Source organism: Terrapene carolina, unplaced genomic scaffold, assembly GCF_002925995.2.
Source record: "Terrapene carolina triunguis isolate 2854851 unplaced genomic scaffold, T_m_triunguis-2.0 Scaffold837, whole genome shotgun sequence".
NCBI classification, from domain to species: domain Eukaryota; kingdom Metazoa; phylum Chordata; order Testudines; family Emydidae; genus Terrapene; species Terrapene triunguis.
Window position 1 is genome coordinate 169,276 of NW_020665188.1, and position 23,106 is coordinate 192,381.

General features: G+C 53.7%; 1 protein-coding gene across 1 annotated transcript in view; it reads right to left on the minus strand.

Moving 5' to 3' along the window:
- The window catches only part of DGKG (diacylglycerol kinase gamma), a 113,997-nt gene that overhangs the window by 42,954 nt on the left and 47,937 nt on the right, over positions 1 to 23,106 (minus strand). Inside the window, exons 15-21 of the mRNA XM_026660821.2 lie at positions 22,480 to 22,593; positions 21,603 to 21,676; positions 20,959 to 21,033; positions 20,731 to 20,816; positions 19,747 to 19,836; positions 14,365 to 14,525; positions 6,064 to 6,128 (exon numbers count right to left, since the gene is read on the minus strand). Of these exons, the coding sequence (XP_026516606.1) occupies positions 6,064 to 6,128; positions 14,365 to 14,525; positions 19,747 to 19,836; positions 20,731 to 20,816; positions 20,959 to 21,033; positions 21,603 to 21,676; positions 22,480 to 22,593 (665 nt within the window). The remainder of the gene's footprint in view (positions 1 to 6,063; positions 6,129 to 14,364; positions 14,526 to 19,746; positions 19,837 to 20,730; positions 20,817 to 20,958; positions 21,034 to 21,602; positions 21,677 to 22,479; positions 22,594 to 23,106) is intronic.

Genomic DNA, 23,106 nt, shown 5'->3' on the forward strand with positions numbered 1-23,106 from the left:
CAGAACTGCTCAGGGTCTGCAGTAACAACTTAGAGAACACGGCAGCAGTCACAACAGGGGTTCTCAGAGGCAGCGGTCCCCTCAGCTCCTCCTGGTCAGAGGTGGAGTGGGGCAAAAGCTCTTCTCAGTCCCCAGCTCTCCTCTTGGGGGGAAAGGCACTGCAACAGGGGATGGGGTACAGCAGAGCCAGGCAAAGGAGACCTCCAGCAGGCTCTCTGCTCCACCCCCTTCTGCACTCCCCCATGGGTCAGGAACCCTACCAGCCCCTCGTGGCCCATCACCCCTGTTGGGAGGAGAGGAACTGGCCCCCATAGCGGCAGCAGGGGGGCGCATCTCCCCAGTCCCATGCCAGCTCTGGGCACATGGGTTTGAGCGGTGGAGGGCAGCATGGAAAAGAGGCTGGGAGCGGGGCCGGGGATCACTTTGCCCAGCGGGGTGCAACGAGGGCTAGATTATGGAGGCAAAAGGAAACAGCTAGCTTGGTTAAACTGAAACTGAATAGAGGAAAGAGCTGGACCAGGCAGGTCAGGGAGGATCCCAAAAGCAAGACCCCAAAGCTGTCAGTGGGGTGAGTGGTCAGGGTCTAGCAGCAAAGGACCAAAAATACAGAAATATCAATTAAATACACATTGCCCATTTGAACCAGGGATTAAGGTGATTTCATGCTTTCCGAGTCCCCTGCATGCTTTGGGGTGCTAGCCAAGTAAATCATAGGGTAGTAATAAGCTGATTGAATTAGCTGCTACAAAGCCAGGAGCAGGGAGAGAAGGGAAATGCATCAGGGGTTGGATTAAAATACACTGTGGTCTTGGGGAGAGTGGCTAAAAATCAATGGGATTCACTAGAGACAAATGCAAAATGCTTTCATTGGCACAGGCCCAAACGCAAATGGGGGTGCCTGGCTAGGAAACAGCAGCACACGCCAGGATCTACAGTTGTAGGGGAGGATTGATTATACGTGAGTCAGCAATGCAAAGCTAGAGCAAAAAAGGAGCATGCTATATTGGGCTGCTGCAATAGGACTGTGTGTAGAACAAACCAGGTAATTCTTGCTGTCTCACTATCACTAATTAGGTCCATCGGGGGCACAGGGGACAGCTCTGTGGCTCAGAATTCCCAAACAACAGAACCCTATTTTCAAAGGCTGTTGCCTAAATGAAAGCACCCAAACGAGTACTTGGCCACTGAACTGGTTCTCTGGATACCGCCAGCAGGCAGCCTTAGAAATTTACATTTACCTGTCGAAATTGTTACTGGGATATTGGCACTAATCCCCGATTCTGAGTTCCAGGAGTCCCACCAATATCCAATTGGTGGATTTGGTAGGTTTAAGAGAGCCAAATGTGCCTCCTGATTTGAGCACCCAATTGAGCAAGTGGGCGCCTCCCTGCAGTGCCCATGTTTCAAAACTGCTCAATTGGCAGAGAGTTCAGAAAGCAGGCACACCAGAAGGGTCAGAAAGCTGGGCATGCTCAGTCTAGGGAGGGGAGACAGGATAGCTGTCAGCAAATACTAACCTGAAGGGATGTTACACAGGGCACAGGGACTCGTTATTCTAGTACCTAATGAAAACAGACCACGTACTAACAAATCAAAGCTTCAGCAGAGACCCTAGTGGAGGCCCTGGCCATAGAGGGGGAGAGAGGGGAGTTGCAACAGTGGAAAGCACCTGAAACCCCTCTCTGTGCTGGGGGCCCAAAGATGGCACATACCCTCAGAAGAGTGAGGAACTCTGGCTAGGGATGGCGCATGGCCAGGGCAGCTGGAAGATGGAATGAGTTAGTGCATCCTCTAACCAGCCTGCACCATCAACCAGCCCCATGGAAACCCAAGAGAAAAGGAGACAGCAGGACACATCTTGCTCACCTGCCAGTGCATCAGGGTGATTTACACCTTCCCTCCCCAGCTGCAGGGACTCTGGCCCTACGCCAGTAAGAACGACTAGAGAACACAATGGAGCAATTTGCAATTGGAGGAGGATATGGAATGGCCATGGCTGAAGACAACCAAGGCTGGATATGATGGGCTGAACAGCTATAGGGTGAAAAACTCCGTCTGGTCGTCACGCAAAAGGATCTGGGAAGGTTTACATGTCTCATTGATATTACGCACCTAGTACTCACATGGATGCAAAGGGCAGCGTGACAGAACTCTTATGTGAAAGTGATAAAGAATCACTGAAACAACTGCTTCTAACACTGAACAAGGAACTTGATTAGAATAAAGAAAAGTAAGTATTACCCTTAAATCTACTGTCTTTCCAACTACCGAGCATTTCTTCTGCTCTATTCCCAGCGGTGCCAACTCTTATGGTTTTATCATGACTCTCATAATATTTGGTGATTTTCTTAAAGCCCCAGCTCCTGGAGTCAGGGGATTGTGTGAGAATCTCAGCTTGTATTAAAAAAAATGCAAGTTTCTAGTGCTCCTGGTTGCAGAGAAAAACTTGGGAATATGACCCTTAGGGTATGTCAACACCACAATCGTGTGTAGACGTACCTGAGCTAGATTTGATCTAGCTAGTTCAGTAGTGGCTAAGTAAAGCTGCAGCCACATGGGCTTCAGCTTGGGCTGTACAAGCCCACCTGGAAGTCATGGTAATTATGAGGGTAGCTAACCTGCAGTGAAGCGTGTGCTACCACTGCTCCGGTACCTGACCTAGCTGTAATACACGCCTCATGCTACGTACAGGACAGGGGTCCAGATACACTGTGACAGATGCCCATGGAATAACAATAAAGCAGACATGTGGCTTTCTGGAACTGTCAAAAGGGAGGGCGCTTGACAGAGTTTCCAGGCACCTGGATGAGATGGCTGTGACATATCCACGGAAATCATTTATGGTTCTGGCTACCCTAGCAACAGGGCTGGCCCTAAACTAAATGGTGCCCCAGGAGAGGAGCGTCTTTGGCATTCCCCTACCCTTTGTTAAATTTTTGAATTCCTTATTTTGTATTGCATGTGTAGCCCATTTCACGACTTGGCTGTACAATCTGCATGCATGATTTATCCCTATCATATAAGATGCTCAATTTGCATGCTAGGATATGTAAAGAACAAAAACAGCCCCCCAACTCCAGCACCCCCCAAGCCTGGCACCCCAGGTGGTTGCCTGGGTTGCCTGCCCCTAAATCCGGCCCTGCCTACCAAAACAGCACCATGTTTACACAAGTAGTTGTAGTCAAACCATGTGAGCAGGTGGGCTTTCCTTGCTTGCACGACTAGAAATCGAATGATGTTCTAGCCATGTTAAAGGCCATGTTTAACCCGCCTAGGCAGGGCTACTATGCACTGCAGACAGCTGGGGCTGAAGACGGTTTGGTCTAAGCAAGGCACAGCCGCAGTTTCTGAGCAGACCATAGTCCAGTCCTGCCTTCGCTGCCAGTTCTACCCACATACAGCAGGAGCCATTACAGCGCCTCTTAGCAGCTGGGGAGGTTCCTCGCGCACACGTGGCCCAAGGCACTACCGCCTGGCACAGATTCCTCGCTGCACACACTTGGGAGGCAGTCTGTTCCAGCCACCGACAGGCCGTTTTTAACCATGGACAGAGAGGGCCTAGGTCTTAGGCACCTCCATGTCATGGCTGGAAGGGCTCAGCCCTCACCTGGCACAAGCACTGCTGAAAAGCCCACCTCATCCTTTAGGTGCTTCAGTAGGAAATCTGGCCCTGGATCTCTGGGTGGGGGAGAAGGGGGAATGGGGGAGGAGAGCCACGGACCCCCACTGACCACATGCGCTCTGGCTGCTCCTCACTGCGAGAAGGAAGCGGAGGGGCTGCAGTCAGACAGCAGTGAATAGAGAGGAGAGGGGCCACCTCCTCAGCTCCCTTGCTCCAGAGGCCACACGCAGCTCCCCCAGCCAGGGAAAGCAATGACTTCGCTTTCCAGTGTGGTGTCCAAACCCACCACCTGACAGAGCTGCTTGGGGCTGAGCAGGCTCACACCGACTGAGCCGGTAGCAAAATCTGTCGGTAGCGCTTTTGCACATTGCACCAGCAGCTCCTGGACAGGGCTCCCTGCAAAATCCCATTGAACCAGGAGGTCCCTGCTCCACCTTAAACCCGATGCCTCCCTTGCACCGGGGTCCAATAGAGGAAGCCAACATGGAGGCCAGGTGGGCTGCTGGGAAGAAGCAGGAAGATAGCAAGAGAAACCGAGAGGAGATTCAGGCTGGGGGCTTGCCGGGGGGAGGGTGTTAGGTGAGGCCACAGTGCTGCGTGGGTGCTGGATCTCTTGTAGGAAAAAGAGCAGGGGACCTGCAGTTTGGAGGGGCCAGGCCACCCGCCATGGGCAATGAGTCATTCGTCTTCACCAAATAAGTGCCCAGGGATCATCCCCTCTGTTACAAGGGCCAAATCTGGAGCCCTCGGAAGTCACTAGAATTTGGCCATTGACTCCAACGGGATGAGATGTGAGGGGTTAGCAGGAGTGGCTGAATAAGCTGTCAGCACCCACAAACTCCAGCCCAAAAATAACAAAACCACGGCCTGATTGGAGCTCCTTTTGAGCTGCCTGGGATTTGAGCAAGCGGGGAGTGGCTCCTGTTCTCCCTAACTGTTATTCAGGTGGCTCTTGGTGGCAGGGGAGGGACAGAGAGACAGGGTGTGCTGGGCTTGTTTGACTCCCCGGGCTGTGCTTCAAAGAGCTGCCCCAGGATCAGAGAGTTCTGCACTGTAGCCCAAAGCTGGAGCTGAGGTTCTCTGGTGCTTCTCTAACAGGAATTTCTGAAAATCAGGGCCGGGGGGGGGGGGGGGGATCTGCCTGTGTCTCTCTTGCACGGATCACAAGCCACTGGCTCCTGCTGCCCACGTGCCATTTTTATAAACTCCAAGTGAAACATGAGCTAGTCCCAACCTGCGGCTCTGCCTGTGCTGGATAGCCTGCTCTTGCTAGCCCTGGAGTTTGGAGCTAATTGTAAAGTGTGAATGAATGTAGTTGGGTTTGCAGCCAAATCCTTGCACCTTTCCAAGAAGGCTGAAATATCCAGCCCTATAGGATGGGTGAACCGACAGACCCAACACGGCCTCGATCACAGTGCACTGCATGTTTATTTCCTCAGCCCAGGTGCAGCTTCCGGGCCGCAAGTGCTCCCACTGCTGTTGTTTCTATTTTACAGCCTGGTTGGATTAAGTCTGTCATGGCTCACCACCAAAGCCCAGATCTTAACTTTTGAAGCATATGGCAAAGCCCCTCTTCTTACTGCCGTCTCCAAAAGGGCTGGTTGCCCCTTTTCGACCCGACTGGTTAGTCAAAGTGCGGGGCCCTGGGGATGTTCCAGCTAGAAGGAGACATCGATGGAGGCTGCTGTTTTCTTTGCTGTCACCTTGTTTAGTTACTAGGAACGTACAAAATTCTGCTTCTCTGAATGCAGGAGGACCCACGAACAAAGGGAGCAATTTCTTAGCTTGCAATGCAGCCCCAACTTTCTTTAGCCAACAGACCCAAAATCTCTCTCTCTAGCTATATCCAGGGTCACACTTTGTTCACAGGTTGCTGCTTGCCTCTGCCTCTCTCTCTTCTTGTCTTTTTTACTCTTTTCTCTCTTCTGCCTCCCCCCCCCACCCCACATGTGCCTCTACTCAAAACAATACTCAGCCAAAAGCTCCTGGGTGCTTCACATACTCCTTTTGTCTTATGTGACTCAGTGAGCAGTGGGGGCCTCAGGGCAGAGGCGGAGCGGGGATGGGAAGGGGCGGAGCGCGGGCAGGCCTCGGAGAGGGGGTGGGAAGAGGAGCAGCGCAGGTGGGGCCAAAGGGGAAGAATGGGAGCGGGGCCCTGGGGCGGAGCGCAAGCAAGGTCACAGCCCAGGCATCTGTGCTTTCTAAGACAGCGGGGTGGTGGCTGTTTGGGAGCCTCCCCTGGCCTATTATGCCCACCGCCCCTATCCAGTTCCCAGGACCATGCTGGTACCAGAAGCCTAGACAGTTGGATTTTGTGCTCCCTGCAAGACAAGCCCTTAAAGCAAGATTGGTCCAATGCAGGACTTCCTCCTCCCCCCTCCTCCCGTAGCTGGTGGGGAATGCTTCCACCAGCATCACGATGGAATGGCCAAAGAGTTTACCTGCTGTTGAATTTCTCAGGGTGCTTTTCTCTCATCACGTGGAATCGATGCGCGATGGAGGCATCCTGCAGGGAGAGGGAATGAAGGGACACGTGAGTTGAGTTATGGGAAATGCCTGATGACAGAAGAGAGACATTTCCAGAAAATCAACATGAACTTGCCAAGAGCTGAGATTCAGATAAGTAAGCGTCATCTCCTTAGCCAGGACATCAGCTCCTGAGGGCTAATGCCTGGAACAGAAGTTTACTCAGGGCTTTGATTTCTGCGCTAAAGACCTAGTTAGGAGTTTTTTATTTAACAGCCAAACATCATCCATGTCTGAGTTACCAGCAAAGCCGAGCCCAAGGAAATGGGTGAGTTGCTCTGTTGCTGACAGAGCTGAGCCCTGCTGGGAGAAGAGGGAACTGTGGGAGGCTGAGGGCAAGGAGGTGACAAAGGAAAAGTCACGGACATCTCAAATGCTGATGGTATCTGATTTTATCAAAAATTTCCATGACTAAGCTGTGATTTCCCCTGAAGTCCTGCTAATGCCTTGGAACTACAGAATTCCCTGGCCGTGCAGGCAAGCTGGAAAGGTATCTGAGTGCCTAGAGACACAAAAAGAACAACAACAAAAAATACAGTAAGGGACAATCCTGCACTAGCAGGGAGGATAGGAACTAGACGACTCAATGGGTATTTTACTTCTCTGTTTCTGTGCCCTTAACGCCATCATCGGCAGTCTGGGGATTTTATCGTAACTCTAGTCATGCAGAAAGACTTGGAATCTTGCACTCTACATCAGTACTGTATAGCGGCTAGCATACCGTTATCGGGTATTAAAGAAGGGGTCCCATAACGTTACACTCATTGCACATAGCATGGGATCACTCTATGATGAGACAGCATTCTATATCGCCCACTACGCCAGGTTAGAAAAAGAGCATGTCAGACACCTAACCACCTAAATTCCCTCCTCCATCAACTTCTGTAGAGCTACGCCTGCGTACCTGAGACGAGAGCTTGGGCCAGCCATGTTAAACGGGCATGTTAAACAAGATGCAATTTGCTAACTTGGCCTCCCTCCTAGACTACCTAAACCCACGTGGGAGCTCTGAGGTGGAGAAGGATGACAAGTGACCAAACAGCAAGCTAGGGGGAAAAGTGATGGTGTTTCTTTCCTTCCTTCAGCCCTTGAAGGCCAGTTTATCTCAAGAGCTGAATGCATATAAAACAACTCTATTTTATGCCATTGACTCCATTTCCTGCAATTTTAAACTATTCCTTAAGCTAATAATTCCCTCTCTTATATGGGGTATTTTAGTCAAACATTTATGAAAATTTCCAACCGTTAAATCCTATAGAACATAATGGGGATCTATTGGGATTACTCTCCAACCTATCCAATGCAACAGGGAACAATATCCTTTCTGTAGGTTATTGGAGCTGTGTGTTATGATTCCATAGCAGGGCTAGAATTCTCTATGTAATTCTATGACGCAATTCAAAAATTCAACAGCAAGATTTGAATTGTTGCAAGATATGTTGCAGCTGAAGAAGTGGGTTTTTTACCCATGAAAGCTTATGCCCAAATAAATCTGTTTAGTGTTTAAGGTGCCACCGGACTCCTTGTTGTTTTAACAGCAAGATTATTTTCTATTAAACTCTGTAGGACTTTGGAGAAGGGAGGGAATTATGAGTGAGGAGTTAACACTGAGAAAGGGCAGTTTGGCTGTGTCACAAGGAGGCAGAAGCCATGATGGGGCAGCATAAGGATCGGTGGGACTAGAACCTGCAGCTGGAGGGTCCGGGGTGACCAATGTCTCCATGTCTCCACTGGGGAGCCGAGTGAAGCAGCATTTGACAATTGCTAGAGGGTCAGGCACCGCAGGAAGTACCACCCACAGAAGCCCAAGCAAAAGAACCCTGCGGCCACCTGATTGGTATACACCAGCTATTTAAACCAGGAAGTTGCCCCAGGGAGCCGTCTGAGCAACAGTGTAGACACTCTGGCTTGCTACTGCTACAGACTTTGTCTTTTGCCCCATCTTACTCCTGATCCCTGCCTTCAGCCCCCTGCCCAGCTTGACTTTGGTGTCCATCTCCTGACTTGGCTTGGTAACTAGTCCCAACTCCTGCCTTCGACCCTGGCCCAGCTGGTACTACTGGCCAGCTGCCTACGCCCTGGCCATTACAGGCCACTTCTCTGGGGTGAAAGGAATTAACTTTTATCACCCAACCAGACCTACCTCAGTGGTGAAGGGGGAGGGGAGGTGGAATATCACTTGATGCTCCAGGGAGCACAATTTCCCTCTCTGGCTCCCTGTGTGCCATTCTAATTGTCCCACATGAGAGATTAACTGCCATGACTCGCTACGGAGGATATGTTAGAGGGGAGATTTTAACCAGATCCTCTGCTTGCCTGGAAAGGTGTGACAGCCTGTATGTGCCATGGGACCGGATGTAGCAGCCATGTGAGTGCGGGGTTATAAAGTGAGCTGCTTACGTAGTTTTCAAGCGTCCCTATAAAATACAGTATGCAAACTGTGCTGGTGGATCTCTTTCAAGTCTCAGGGCTCGGGTGGCACTGGCAATGCATGCACCACATCAAGGAATCAGCAGCCTATTCGTCGCCAAAAAGCCAGCGACAGGATCGCCACCTAGGGCCTTTGGAGAGCCCCGAGTTAAACATAGCACCAAGCTCCGTGCAATCCAAACCTTCCGGTCGGTGCTATGGCTGCTGCCCAGCATTCCTCATGCCCAAAAATAAAGGAGCAGCAGACAGGACGTGGCAGTCCAGCTGCCCAAGACTGACACCGCCCGTCACCAGGGCTTTCTTTCAGGGCCCTCTGTCAATACCAAACCTCCCAAGCATGACTTAAGCTTTCAGGGTGTCCCCCTTTTATTGGCTCCCCAGTACCCTGCAACCTTCCATAACAGACTGTGTGGAGGAATTTGTTTTATAGCCTCAGTGTCCTTTTTTTTTTTTTTTGGTCAATGGGCTCCCCACCAAAACAAGAAACCCAGCAGCCTAGGACTCTGGATCAACCTCGCAGGAGCCAAGCCGTCCATAGGCACGATGCAGCAGGGAAGCAGCTTCGTAAGGAAGCACATTTCGAGTCCACGTGGTCAAGGGCTTGCTAGGAAAAATTATTTTTAAAAATGCAGGAAAACCCAGTGAGAAGGGGTGAGGAAACTGTCTGTCTGTCTGCTCTGAAATAAACCTCCTGGGAGGACAGTGCTGTCTGCTCAAGGATATCTCCTTGGAGAGGGGCCCGGATGATTCATGTTCACAACTCAACCTGTGCCCACACATGCGACCTACTACATGTTTACCACAGTGCTTCTGTATCACACCATGAATGGTTGATATTAACCCCTTCCCTTTCAGGGATGTTTGGGCAAGCCATGGCCTGTTGGAAAAAAATGCTCCATTCATATTCCCGTGCAAGAAGAAATGCCTATTCGTTCTGAGCCATATGAAATGTTTATTGCCTATGATTGTGCCTTTGGAGCAAAGGACGTATAGTAGTGCTGATCCCCAAACCAGAGTCACTCTGGTTTCATGTCCCAGCCTGATTTTACAGGGGAGGGAATGGCTGCACAGGACTGGGGCTGGCAAATGGGATTAAATGAACTACAGGGCTCTCTCAAAGCTTCAGTGGTACCTGGCAATATATTATCTGGAGAAAGATTTTCCTGCTGGTTCTATAAGCAGCAGTGTTAGTGAGTAAGACAGACATTCCGGAGACTATTTTGAGCTGGTAATCTTACTCTAGCCCAGTAATAATGTGTGCCACAAGCACTCAGCAGAACATTGTAATACCAGCCAGTCCATATGGGTTTAATTTAATCAGAGAGACATCAAATCGAAGGCCCTGACTAAGCAAAGCACTTAAGTGTGGGCTTAACCTTCGATCTGCATTTAAATGCTTTGCTGAATTGCAGACTAAATGCCTTCACTCAGTCCCTGGGGAAGAAGGAGTTTGCCAATGGTTTGATTTGCCAATGGAAATTTCCTGGACATTTTCACGCCCATACTAGAAGTAAGCACAAATTTCCAAACTTTTCAAAGTATGGCCATCCCTCCTCCCGCTGGTGATTGCAACGCCCACCGCCATTCCCAGCTGGTGGCTCCTACCATCCTGTGGCAACCACAGTAATTGTTTACAAAGAAAAATAGACAATGTGTTTTTATCTGGCTTGACGCACTTTAGCAACCGGAAATAAACAGGAGAATGAGCATCATGGACCACCAGAGCACAGTGTGAGAACCCCTGCTCTAAGATCTGTCTCACACAAGGCCAGGTTCTACCCCAGGCAGGGTATGCCCAGCTAAGAGAAAGGAAACTGAGAACCCACAGTCCACCCAGGCAAGAGTTAACTCACGTGTTTGCCTGACACACTCTTGCAGCAAGGTGTTGCTGGGGGGACTGACCGTGCATGTAAAGATTTGCAGGATTAGGGTCTACAAGGCAAATCTGTGGAAGGGTGGGCACCCCCCCTTCAGTAGCAGGACTGGCACACACACCCCCCCCCGCATTAAAAAGTAACAGTTATAAAAATCTCATTTAACAGCATTTTTGCCCTTTTCCTAGCCCAGACCCCAGCCCGTTCCCTTGTTTTTAAATCCTCCCCTAGTTGCATTTCATGCTGTCGTAAACTCTAGTCCTTTCCTGGTTGTTCATTCTAAATGTGGAAGAGTTACACTGCTGGCAATGTCCCAGCCCTTCCTTGCAGAGGGCACCCCAGCACATTGTGCCCAGTCCCTGCTGGCTGTGCATCAGCTCCAGGAGCACCACGGACATGGCCAGGCCATGGGGCAGCGGGAGGCTCCAGCTTTTTAAAGCCCCACTTTGGAGGAGGAAGGGCTCTGCACTGCCTCTCAATCCTGCCTTGCTCCATAGGGATGCTGATCCTGCAGACTGATGGAAAATCCACCCTCACCTGTGAAGGAAGCAGAGGTGGAGCAAAATCCTGGCCCCACTGCAGTCAATGGCACAGCTCCCATTGGCTTCAGTGGAGCCAGCACCTCACCGATGACCTGCACAGAGGCGGAACAGAGTCAGCCTCTCCACCACCCAGGCTCCTTTCCAGTGTCCCAGGCTCAGGTTTCTCATCCTGATGACTCAAGTGTGCTGTTTTCCCACTTTCCCAAACCATGCCAGCCTCAGCCAGGACAGACTCATTCCTCTCTTCCAGAGAACGCGTTGCTAATGACAGCCAGCCCGCGGGGGGCCGGTGATTAGCTGGGGCTGCCCGGCGTTCAGAAGGTCACACTAGCAGGCTGGCTCCACGCCTTCCAAAACGTGAAAAAGAAAATAAATGACATTTACTCTCCAGAGGGAAACGGCAACGTACCAAACGAGGGGAAGGTGCCCGTCAGATGCCGTGGGGGGAGGGGCTGGGAAGAGACTCATGCACTTGGGAGCCCATGTCTCATTGAGCCTTAGGCTCCTATATCACTGATGCCCTGATCCACAAAGGGACCTTGGCATGGCGACTCTCAGCATCACCACACCTAACTAGGTGCCCAGAAAATCACAGGTACAACACTGGCATCCACACAGCCCGAGCTTGGCACCAGGGGCGGCTCTATGTATTTTGCCGCCCCAAGCACGGCAGTCAGGCAGGCTTCGGCGGCGCGCCTGCGGGAGGTCCGCGGGTAACGCGGATTCGGCGGCATGCCTGCGGGAGGTCCGCCTTCAGTGCCCCCGCCGCAATTTGGCGGGACCGGCGGACCTCCCGCAGGCATGCTGCCGAAGGCAGCCTGACTGCCACCCCCACAGCGACCGGCAGGCCGCCCCCCGTGGCTTGCCACCCCAGGCATGTGCTTGGAGCGCTGGTGCCTGGAGCCGCCCCTGCTTGGCACCCAGGTTCCTTGAATAACAAATGGAAGGAGATGGGCACTTAAGCATGGGCTCCAACAAAGCCAGAGCGATAGGCGGAGAGCTGCCTAAGCTAGCCAATGGGAGGTGGAGATGCGAGGGGTGTGTGCTAAGCCCCACCCCTCTTTAGGAGGGTGGGGCCTCAATCCAATTGTGGTTCTGGGCTTTAGGCACTTTTGAGACTTGTACCCCTTATATCATTCCCCATCTGCGAGGCTGATCATTGATTTGGAAGAAAGAGTCATGCTGGATGAGTCAAGATGTGCTGCAAACAGCAGTGAGGACAGAAAAATGATGCAAAGGGACCGAGAGAGCATAGAGCGGTGATACTCAGACTGTGGCTCGGGACCTACGAGTGGCTCTTTAATGCATCTCCTGCGGCTCTTTACAGCCCATGATATTAAAACACTGTGGGATTTAATTAGTAACCAATCTAAGTTATTAACCAATCAGGATGTTTTTACTATGTTATTAACCAATTGTAGTTGATAAAATAATAATAGTTGGTCAGTCATTTTGCTGTGAGAATTATATATAAAAACTAAATGTTTCCCCGTCATACTGTTTGAATATGAATATATAGTGCTACAGAAAATGAAACCATGAATTCACACTCCTGTGGCTCTTTTGGGTAATTCTGATGGCTAATTTCCCCTGAGGTCTGAATATCTCTGGTTTAGACAGATGAACAGGGAATATCACCAGGAGAGTCCACCTGGGAAAATGCCAGCTAATCCAGCCAGGGATGCTACCCAAACCCAGAGCTTCGTGGTGTATTTTGTGTGGCTTTTATCAGAGTTCACAGAGCTTCTCAAACCTAAAGGCTCAGTCAGTACCCCTGGAAAGTATCATTAGAGCCATTTCCTAGAGGTAAACTGAGGCACTGACAGGTTAGATTTTGAGATTAGACATTTGCCTGAGTTTAGAGAGGTTCTTGGGAGGAGCCAGGAATAGAAGCTATGGGCCAAAACCTGACCTGGTTTGAGCAGGTGTGATTCCACTGACAGCACTGGAATTACACCCAAGAGTTGAGCCAAGTAACGCAACTTCTGCCTTGTGACTGAGCTCTTGTTTGTCTTTTACTATTTGTCTGCCTTGTCTGTGCAGAGGACAAGCTCCCAAAGGCAAGACACGCACGATGCAGGGCCTCATCTGGGGTAAACAGGCATGAAAAAAGCACTGACAATTAACACCAGCCAAGGATCTGCCTCTCTGCATGCCTGACGCAACAGGGCCTGGCCACTGCCTTGGGTGTTTGCACACTGCTACAATACACATAGGACCAATAGGGCAGTTCCCTTTCGCCTGCCTCTCTATAGTTTATATCAGAGTGGAGTCACTTTTTTTGGAGGACACATCTCCACAGTGTAAACGCTTTGGGGCCCTGGGAGGATTTTCAGAAACACTCAGCGTTGGTGTAACTCTGTTCCCACTGGAGTTGCCTTTTGAAAAGCCCCCCTCTCTCTCCCCGGGTATGTAGGTGTCTGTAAAGCAGGGGGGCCCCACAAGTCGTACAGCGATCGGATACAGAGAGAGTCACAGCAGGGGACTGCTGCTGGGCTGATGACTTCGGATATCAGAATTATGTGGCCCCCAACGAGCATGTTATGCTGCAGATCAGGGCGTAAGGTTGAAATCGGCTTCCCCAGGCCCGGGGTGAGAGATCTTAGCAGATCTCAGTGGGGGAGCAGCAATGGACTAGGTCAGAACTGAGGTGCCCTGGCAGAGACACCTTGGGAAGAGGCTATTACGGCAGCTTGGCTAGCACTTACTCCAGGCACTAACTCAACCAGCATCGCTTTGCCAATCTGCTGTTACAAAGACCAAAGCCGCTGATTCGCTGTCAAGCAATGTCAGTCTGCAGGAGGCCCTTCCTGAGCGGGATTTCCCACCGGGAATATCCCATCTCCCCCTGCTGTCGTGGCCTAGGCCTGCAGAGCCAGCAGCAGCCCCGCCGCTCCAGGGCTAGCTCTACAAAGTGCCTGGGGTACAGTCTGAGTGAGGAATGCCACTGCAAAATAGGGACCCGCTCCTGACTGACCTCAATGGGACTAGCTGGGTGAGGAGGGATGACTCCTGGGAGCCAGGCTGGTGGGCCGACTCGTTGGGCTGCATCCTAGACGTTTGGAAAAGCATCATGAAAATGCTCCACAGGTCGCTGCACACTGCCGTTCCACGCACCCTGGGCCCGTCGCGATGTGGGGTGAAGGGCTGTGACTCATATGTAAACCAGCACAAGGCCACACAGTGACGTCAAGCTACTGGCTGTGTGCCCAACACGGAAGGCATGGTACGGCCAAAGGGCTCTGCTATGCCAGTGTCTGTATGTCAGCCCAACACACCACTCCTCACTGATCCCGCCTCGCCCTGGCTGAGCCAGGTCTGAGCAGACTCATTGTTCTCCTGCCGGAAGGGAAATCCCAGGACTACTTACCACGCCTATGGAGAAATAGTTGTTGATGATGCTGTACGGGACAGGGTCTCCGTTCTCCTCCTTGTCCGTGGGGATCACGTCAATCCGCCACCGGTCCAACATGACCTCAATGCTGTGTTCAATGTCCTTCAGCACCTTCAGCAAGCTGCCCCCTTCGTAACCTTGGGAGGGACAAAGGATTGGATCACTGTTAGCACAAGAGAGATGCTCAGAGCAGCACAGTGACTGCCAACGGGGCACATGGCAGTGCCACTTGGAGTCAGGTGACGAGAGGGTTAACCGGGGCAGATCGCTAGTGTACACCTCCGCTGGCAATAGGTGGGACACACAGCTCAGTGCCATGCTGAGTTGGCAGGGGTCAATGGCGGCACCTGGGGCATGCTAAAGCGTGGCCATCTGTAGTACAGAGACTTGCTCATGGCTGGTAAGGTGCAGCAGAGACCAAGGCTGGTGTTGTCAGCAAACAGGGCCCAGCACTGCAATGGCAGATCAGGCTGCGAGGGCCTGACAATGACCGACAGGGTTGCTGGGAGGGACTCAGCAGGACCTGGGATCAGGGCAAGAAGGGGGAAGTTTGTGGGGTAACTGGCAGTGGGCAGGACTCAGCAAGTTGTGGGGTCACTGGAAGTTCCATAGATGTTTCCCTGACCAAGGATCAAACCCAGGTCTCAGTGGGGAAGGCACCAAATTCTGACCACTAGACCATCAGGGAGACACCACACGCTGCTCAGCAGTGACTAGGGTCAGGGTCGGGCCTGTGGGATCAGGGCAGAGATGGGTCGGGTCTGGGGGATCACTGGCAGAGACGGGTCAGGTCTGGAGGGTCAAGGCTGAAGGGTTAGGGCAGAGATGTGTCAGTTCTGGGGGGGCCAGGGCAGAGCTGGGTCAGGTCTGGAGAGCAAAGGCAGAGCCGGGTCAGATCTGGGGGGCTAGGGCGGAGCCGCGTCGGGTCTGGGGGGCCAGGGCAGAGGTGCGTCGAGTCTGGGGGGCCAGGGCAGAGCCGTGTTGGGTTCGTGGTGCACTGGATGGGTCCCAGCAGGGTGCAGAGCTGAGAAGAGAGTAAACAGGACCATCCCTCCCTCCCCCCATGGAGTGCCATCACAGTTGCTGGAGGCGAGCGCTGCAGAGTGGGAGGAGGCTTTGCAAAGATTAGCTCCAGGTGGGAATAAATCCACTCACAGGAGTCCCCGGGCAAGCGGCAGAGCCCACCTGGACTCCCAGGGTTCTGGGGTTGGCCGCTCTGCATCTTGTTAGAACAGCATCCTATTCACTGGGCCCAGGGCTGCCTATACACAGCAAAGAACACAGGCAGTTCACATGGGCCATTGGGCCTTGTCCAGATCCACTGCCCAGGTTGCAGAGCCAGCTCTCTGGAACTGCAGGAGCGAGAGCTGCGAGTCTAGCTGGGAGCCAAGATGCAGCTGTTCCTAGCCCATGTCGAGTAACAACCAGGCCAGCAGCCCACACAGGTGGCCACCGTGCCCACTCTCTGCTGAGGCTCTTCTCCAGGGCCCATCACCAGGGTATCCGAGAGACTCCCACTGTCCCTTGGCCACAGGATGGGGACTGTGTGTGTGAACATCCTGCTTCTCCTCTGGTCTTAGTGCCTGTTGCTGTTGTTGTGGGAAGGCAAATTGCCAGGCTGGTATTTTGCTCAGAAGGCGGGGAGGCCTGGGGATCATTCTCACCTCCTCCGGCAGGACGTGCCATAGCCTTGGACCAGCTGCCAAGACAGCTCTCCTCTGCTGGCATGAGGCTGTGTCCGGGGGCTGCTCAGATCAGCGCTGCCGTGGATGTAACTGCTGGCGGAGCTCTCGGCCCCTTAGCAAGCCCTGCTCGTGGAGGTAACTCAGCCCAGTGCCAGACAGTGGCACACCAGTGGGAACCCTGATCTCGAGGTGGATCTGCTGTTCTGCGGGGAGCTGGCGGCATGGGCGGAGCATGAGGTGGGGCCGGATGGCTGCTGGGTTCTGGCCCAGCTGATGTCAACATCCACATTCCCAGCCCAGCCCAAAGCCAGCAATCCAGCAGTGAACCATGAGGGCCTTGTCTCTGACCACGGCCCAGCATTCGGGGGCGCAGTCTTCATGCTAGCAGCAAGTGACAGGCTATTTTGGCAGCAGGAGCTATCTGCATGTCCAGAAGCCGTGAGGGATACTGACCAACTCCCGGCTCTGGACCGAGGAGACTACGGGAGCGCAGACTCCCTTGAGATCAGGAGCCGCTGTGGGGTGACCTGCTCTTCACACCTCTCCCCCTTTCTGCCAGGGTCACCTCTGTCTTGCTCAGGTTTAGCTCCCATCACCTGCTTCTCTGCCACATGCCAGGGACCAAGCTAGCTGGGTGATGGGCTGCAGGAGGGGCTGAGTTAGAGCCAGGTCAGTGTTTGAATCCATGCTGCCTCTCTTCCGGCAGGGGCTGCATGCAGACACTAACCACGAAGGGCGACGGTGATGGGCGGCTGCTCCTCGAGCTCTGAGCCCGACCCACAAGGATCTCTCCTGTGCAGTGCTTACTGGCCGACCCCGTGGGGATACGTGGGCTGGGGTCAGTGGTTTCGAAAGCTGCAGGAATCGGGAGCTGGAGTTGTTTTCTGTGGGGGTGTGAATAGCCCTTGTTAAGTGACTTTCCCACTCCATCGTGCACGGTGATCAGGAGAGGCTGGTGGCCACAGGATCCCCTGGCTCAGATGCACACACATGGGAACCCAAGGGGGAGGGAGCAAAGGGCAGATGAAGTGGTGGTGGAAACCCCAACTTGTGCAGTGGCAAGCTGGCCTGGTCAGGGAGAGGTGGCCTGGCCCAGGGCGTGGGGAAGTTCAGAGCCAAAACGGAGTGTAAACACCCTGCTGTACTAGATCAGGGTGCTCCTGGAGAGGTGAGGGACAGCTGACTTCGGTTAGGGCTGAACCCAAACTGGGCCATCCAGCGCATCGCACGCTCCACAGGGCTTCATTTCCTGGCAGGGCATTTGCTGTTTTCCTGGCGCTCCAGTGTGGGAAGGGCTCAGTGTCTGCTGCAGTGCTGCCAGGCAGGAAAATCATTCAGCTTCGTGGGGGATTTCGGTGCGACACCCCAGGCCTCGCCCCCCGGAGGCTCAGTCCAGTGCTCATGGGCGCCCTGTGATCCCAGGCAGAGAGAGCAGCGAGCCACCCAGCAAGGCACTGGATCGGGGGAGTCCAGAGGGGACTGGATGGGAGGCAGAGAAGAGCCAGAAAAGAGCCTGGAACGCCCAGGACAGGAGGAGGGGAGGGAAGGGAGAGGCGGCATGATTTCCTCTGGAAGCCGGAGGAAGCCCTTCCCTTCCAGCTCCATTCAGAGGCTGGGCCCGGCCCCGAGTCCATGCCGCTCACTAGCAAGCCAGGCCACTCTGGGATTTGGAAGACTAGAAGCCTAAGAAAAATCTGTCTTTCCAGTCAGAGCCTTTCCAATCCCACAGAGTGACGGCATTAATCACAGACTGGATTAGAGCAGCACCTAACGTGATGTGCTGTCAGGGGTTGGGGGTGGTGGGGAGAGACAGGCTCAGTGCGCTAGGTGCTGTATGTACATTCAGCAAGAGGCCGTCCCAGCCCCAAAGAGATCACAGCCCAAGCTGGCAAGACCAAGGGGGGAGAAAAGAATTGTCCCCCCGCTGTACAGATGGGAGGGACTGAGGCCCAGAGTGACTCGCCTGATGTCACCCAGGGATGGAGCTGGGAATCGAACCTGGACTGCCTAACTCCCCGGCCAGGGTCTAACACAAGCCCAGAAGAACTGGAAGTTGGAGAAGGAAGATCTGGGTTGTCAGAGTCTGAACGGTCTCTCCTCTATACTCTGCTCTCCCTGCTCAGAAGGACCGGGGAGCTAAATGACAAGAACACAGTTGCCACTAACAGCTCGGTGGAGACGCAAATGCAGACAGGTTAGCTTTGCAAACAATCAGGTAGAGAGGCCAATGCAGATGTATCACTTAATAACCCACAAAAATGGAGCCCACGTGACAAGGGCCTGTCACGCTCTCTCACACACGCAGCCGGTTGCTGTACTTGTATGTGTGCCTCGCTCCCCCATCCCCTGGGCTGGCTTGTCTTCTCAGGCCTGCTCTGTGCACAGACTTGTGCTGGTTTAACTAAAGGTGGGTTATGGAGCCATTGCAGCCCACCATGTAGACGCTCTGATTTCTGTTTATATCTATGCAGCTGAAGTCAGCTCCTTACCAGCTAAGCTACGCTGAAATTAGCGCACCCACCCAGGGCTTTGCACCTGTTTAACTACAGCAGTTTTGAAACCGATGCAAGTTAATCTGGCGCAGCTCTCCTGTGTAGACAAGGCCCCAGAGCACAGCCTCTTCAGAGCAGGGACTGTGTCTGTTCAGAAACCACCGACTGCACTTGAGTGCAACAGCAGGCTAGCTACATGGAGTGAGGCGCCGGACGAAGGCACCGTTGCTGTAAGAGATTGCCATTCTAACCGGGACCCTGTAGCTTGCTCCATGGACGTGGACTCCCATGCCCAGGCGATGCTCTGTGAGGGTGCTGGGGTCTGCTGGCCGGGAGCATGTTACAGGATCGGGGCCTCAGCTGGGGTTTCATTTCTCCTTTGCTGGCATTCTGATGAAGCATCTGATAAACCACCCCTACATACCTACAGAAAGCCAATTCTCAGGCTATTTCAGGGGGATGATGGGGGGGATTGGAACCAAAACTGTGCCATGAAACGTGACTCTTGCAGTGGTGACGGAGAGAACTCCTTGTTATTATTCCCTATTTATAGAAATAGCAGCTCTGGTGTACGTGGTACGCATGAGAGGAGAATAAGATAAGGTCCCAAGGAGCTCCCCCATCCCAGTTAGAGAGGTGACGTACTGCAAAATGACAATTCCTAGCTCTTCTATGAGGTAGATCTCAAAGCGCTTTACAAAGGAGGGCAGTGCAGATGGAGAAACAGAGGCACAGAGCATTAAGTGGCCTGCATCAGGTCACCCTGCAGCAAAGCCAGGAATAGAACCCAAGGGTTCCAGCCCAGTGCTCTATCCACTAGGCCACACCCTCCCCCAAGGGTAGATGGAGGAGAAGCCCCTCACACCCCGTAAGAATTTGAATCTTTTGCCTGGGCCGCTCCAGCAGATCAGCTGTGTGTCTAGGAAAGCAGAGGGGTGACTCACCAGGGTACATTTTCAGCCTGATGCAACTGAATTTGCTATGTTCACTAGCATTAACAGCAAGTCCTCGTGCACCTGGACGGCAAGCATGGCGGTGAGTTTGCGTCATGTGTCCACACATCCCAAGAAGGGACAGTTGGCCCCCCAGATGTACAGCATGTGCCTACAAAGGCAGCTTGGAAGTGTGTTCTGTGGTGCTCGGGGTGGAGTGGGCCAGCTGGCCAAGTCAAGAAGCCTCACCTCCTCCCCAGCGCAGACACCTGGCCAGGTCGTTGCCCGTTCCCAGTGGCAGGACAGCCACAGGGGGGTGCTTCAGCAAGTTCGCCTTGTCTGCAATGCAAAGAGAGAAGGCTGTTAGCACAGACACAAGCCAGCGGCCTCTCGGCTAAGTCTCTGTACAATGCAGGGGCTCCTGGGAAAGTGCAAAGAGCTGAAAACCAGACTCATCCTTTCTGGGGAAAAAACAGAGTGATTCTGCTTCTTTGTGGCACTGCAGATTCCAGGGAGAGCCTGTGCCAGCGTGGGAATGGGGCAAATGCATGTGGAAGCATGAGCATACCCGGGTAGCAAGCAGGTGTCCTCTACCCCTGGCGATTCCATCCACAAGAGGGCAGCTTGCAGGCAGGAGCCAGTGTCCGATAGCTCAGCCTGCTTGCCAGGAGCTGCCAGAAGATGCCATTGGTAGGCGCCTCCTAACATGTGGCAGCAATAGCAGCTCAGAGAGGTGTCTTCAGAAGAGAGCTCCGCACATCAGGGAGAAGCCATGTGCCCCGGTGTGGCGGGCGGGCCACGGGGCAGTGTGTGGAGAGGGGTTCGACCCAAAGAGCCATGGGAGCAGAGAGGAGCAGAGGGGAGGCTGCAGAACATGACAGGGACAGACAAAGCCAGAGGGTTGGCAGTGAGCAGGGCTGCAGTGGAAGATAAACCAGACAGCAGGAGGCAGGCACTTTCCCAGCACTGGGGAAGGCTTGGAGGCAGCAGGAAACCAGCACCAAGTCAGGCAGGAGAGAAGAGAGCTAGGGCAGAATGGGGACCTGCTGCCCCTTAGCCTATTTTCTGGGAACGTGCAGGTCTGATCCCACCACAGGGAGTCAGACCAGCGAGCTCCATCACAGCGTCTTATCCAGGTTACAAGCGCGGCTGCTCCATGGTGCAGCAGCTTACAGAGCTCCTTAGCTCAGGTCTCTTGGGCACATACACAGTGCACCTGTGATCCCGAGTTACCTATGCAGTCCAGGATCCAGCCAACAGTCCCATCCCCGCCGCATGCCAGGACACGAAAGTCTGGGGTGTCACGGAAAAAATTCAACCTGGAAAGTGGAAGCACAAGGAGGGAGAGTCAGGTGATCACAGGGGATGGCTTATTGCTGGCAGGGGGGTGGGAGAGGATGACAGAGGCAGGGAGAGGCAAGGATGGGGTGTGGGGACGTGGGTTGTCTATCATCTCCATACCCAGGAGTCGGTCCCCCTCGGTCCAGGTTGTACACTTGTCTGGGGTTGAGCAGATAGTGGAATTTCCGAAGGACTCTGTGGAAATAGAGGGCGAGTGAGAGACGGAAACAGAAGGAAACTATCCCTGGAAACAAAGGAGAGCCATGCAAATGGGCCGTCTGGCCTAGAGGATGCGGACAGGGAATCCACCCACAGGACAAGGCTGGCACGGGGCAGATCCCATTGCAGAAACCCCGGCCAGAGCCTGGCACCAGGAGGGGCTGCTGTTGCTTACTCTCCATCTTTGCTCATTATGTGGGGCTCCTAGCAACACACAGAGAGGAAGAAAAGTCAGCAGCAATAGCTCAGTGCCCCAGGGAGCCGGGCACCCCGAGCACTCCCCACTGTACAGCGACTTTCACCCAAACATCCCGTGGCTGGCAGGTGAAGGACAGCCCGGACTAGCTCCAGCTCATCCATATCGCGGAAGGACTGGCATGGTTAGTAACAGGGCCCCCAGTCTGCCCCAGGGGCACCTGTGCAGATTGCCGCTGTCCCAAGCAGCTTCCCTCATCGCTACCTGCCCCCAAGCTCTCCAGATCCATAGGCCTGACTGGGGAGGGAGCAAATGCTCAGCCAGTGCCTCCAGGGAGCAGAGAACATACCTTTCTCCTTGTCTCCCTCCACTCTTGGGATTCACGAACACCAGCAGAGGGTGGGTCCCGGGCCTGGGGGTGATCTGAAATGCAAAGAGCAGAACACGGCCCGCCCGTGAGACATGTATGAAAACCACCCATCCAAGGAGGGGGTGGGGGGGGAAGGAGGAATGGGTGGAGCCTCGGATGAGCTCGAGTCACGAGGCCCTGCTGCAAGACGGGATGGTCCATGCTCTCAGTAAGGGAGGAGAGAACCCCGCACGGAGGAAGGCACCAACGAGGGACACTGAGCGCAGGCTCCACACCCAGTGGGGAACTGCCCGCGGATAATGGGGGACACGACAGGGCAGAGCCATGTGGCTGCTCAGCTCTGCCTGCCGATATTTTCATCATTAACTATGTGTGTCATGATACAGGCCCCAGGCCCATTGCACCAGGTGCTGTCCAAACACAGAACAAAGAGACGGTCCCTGCCTGCAGTCTATATTACAGATGGATGCAAGAGACGGACGGGGAGCACAGGGAAACAGTGAGATGATACTAGCACCATAAACTGATCGTTCACTGGTGTTTCTGAAACAACAGGCTACACAAGGGAGAAATAAAGGCCATTGTGGGGAAAGGATCGTAGGGTCATTGACACGCCAGGACAGACTGTCCCAGAGTTCATTCCAATACCCGGAAGTCAGTAGACACAAGCAGAGCTGGCCAGCAGGGGGAACGTGACCCCAGCCAGCCACCAGAGTGCATGAATAGTCTAGCTCCCTGTCAGACCCTCATCCCCTGCTGGCCTGGGCCTGAGACTTCAGCACCCTGCCCCAGGGTTTCTCACTCCCAGGCCAGCATCTGAGCCTCCTGGAGACCGAGGCAGCTCAGAGCCACCTACCTGCAGGCCGTGCCCGTCCAGTGTGGTGGTATTGAATTTGGTCTGGGCGGTGTCGTCTGGACAGGTGCTGGCAGGGGAATCGCTGTCTGATTTCCTGGGGTGGGACTGCCTGTCCTTTTAGAAGGAAAAAGATGCACAGAATCTAACACACGAACGAAGAGCGGGGCTAAGAAGGGGCATTTGTTTGTCAGACTCCAGCTTCCAAGATCGGTCTGGCAGAAACAAGTCCCCATGGGGGCAGGAGGGGCTGACGGCCCTGCAGTTTCCATGACAGTGGCCATAGCGTAGGCACAGGCCCAAACACCCTGACTGAGAGCCGAGTCACAGTCACTCAAAGACCTGGAAATCACACGCCAAGGCAACAGCCACACCCCGTACAACCGCAGCCTGCAAGCATTGCCCCCCAGCATCCACTGAGCCTCACTCCAATAGTGCCATCCCCAGAGAGCACGCACCGAAGGACGGGAGATGCCTCTGCATGGCACAGCCTGAGCTGTGATCTGCTGGTTTCTTCCATAGGCCCAGTTACAGCCTGCTATATGGTGGGGGAAGACATTTGTGTGTACATGGTTATAATAGGCCAAGCGCCTGGGCCGTGGTGGCCCTGCCCCTTCCCCTCCCTCCTGG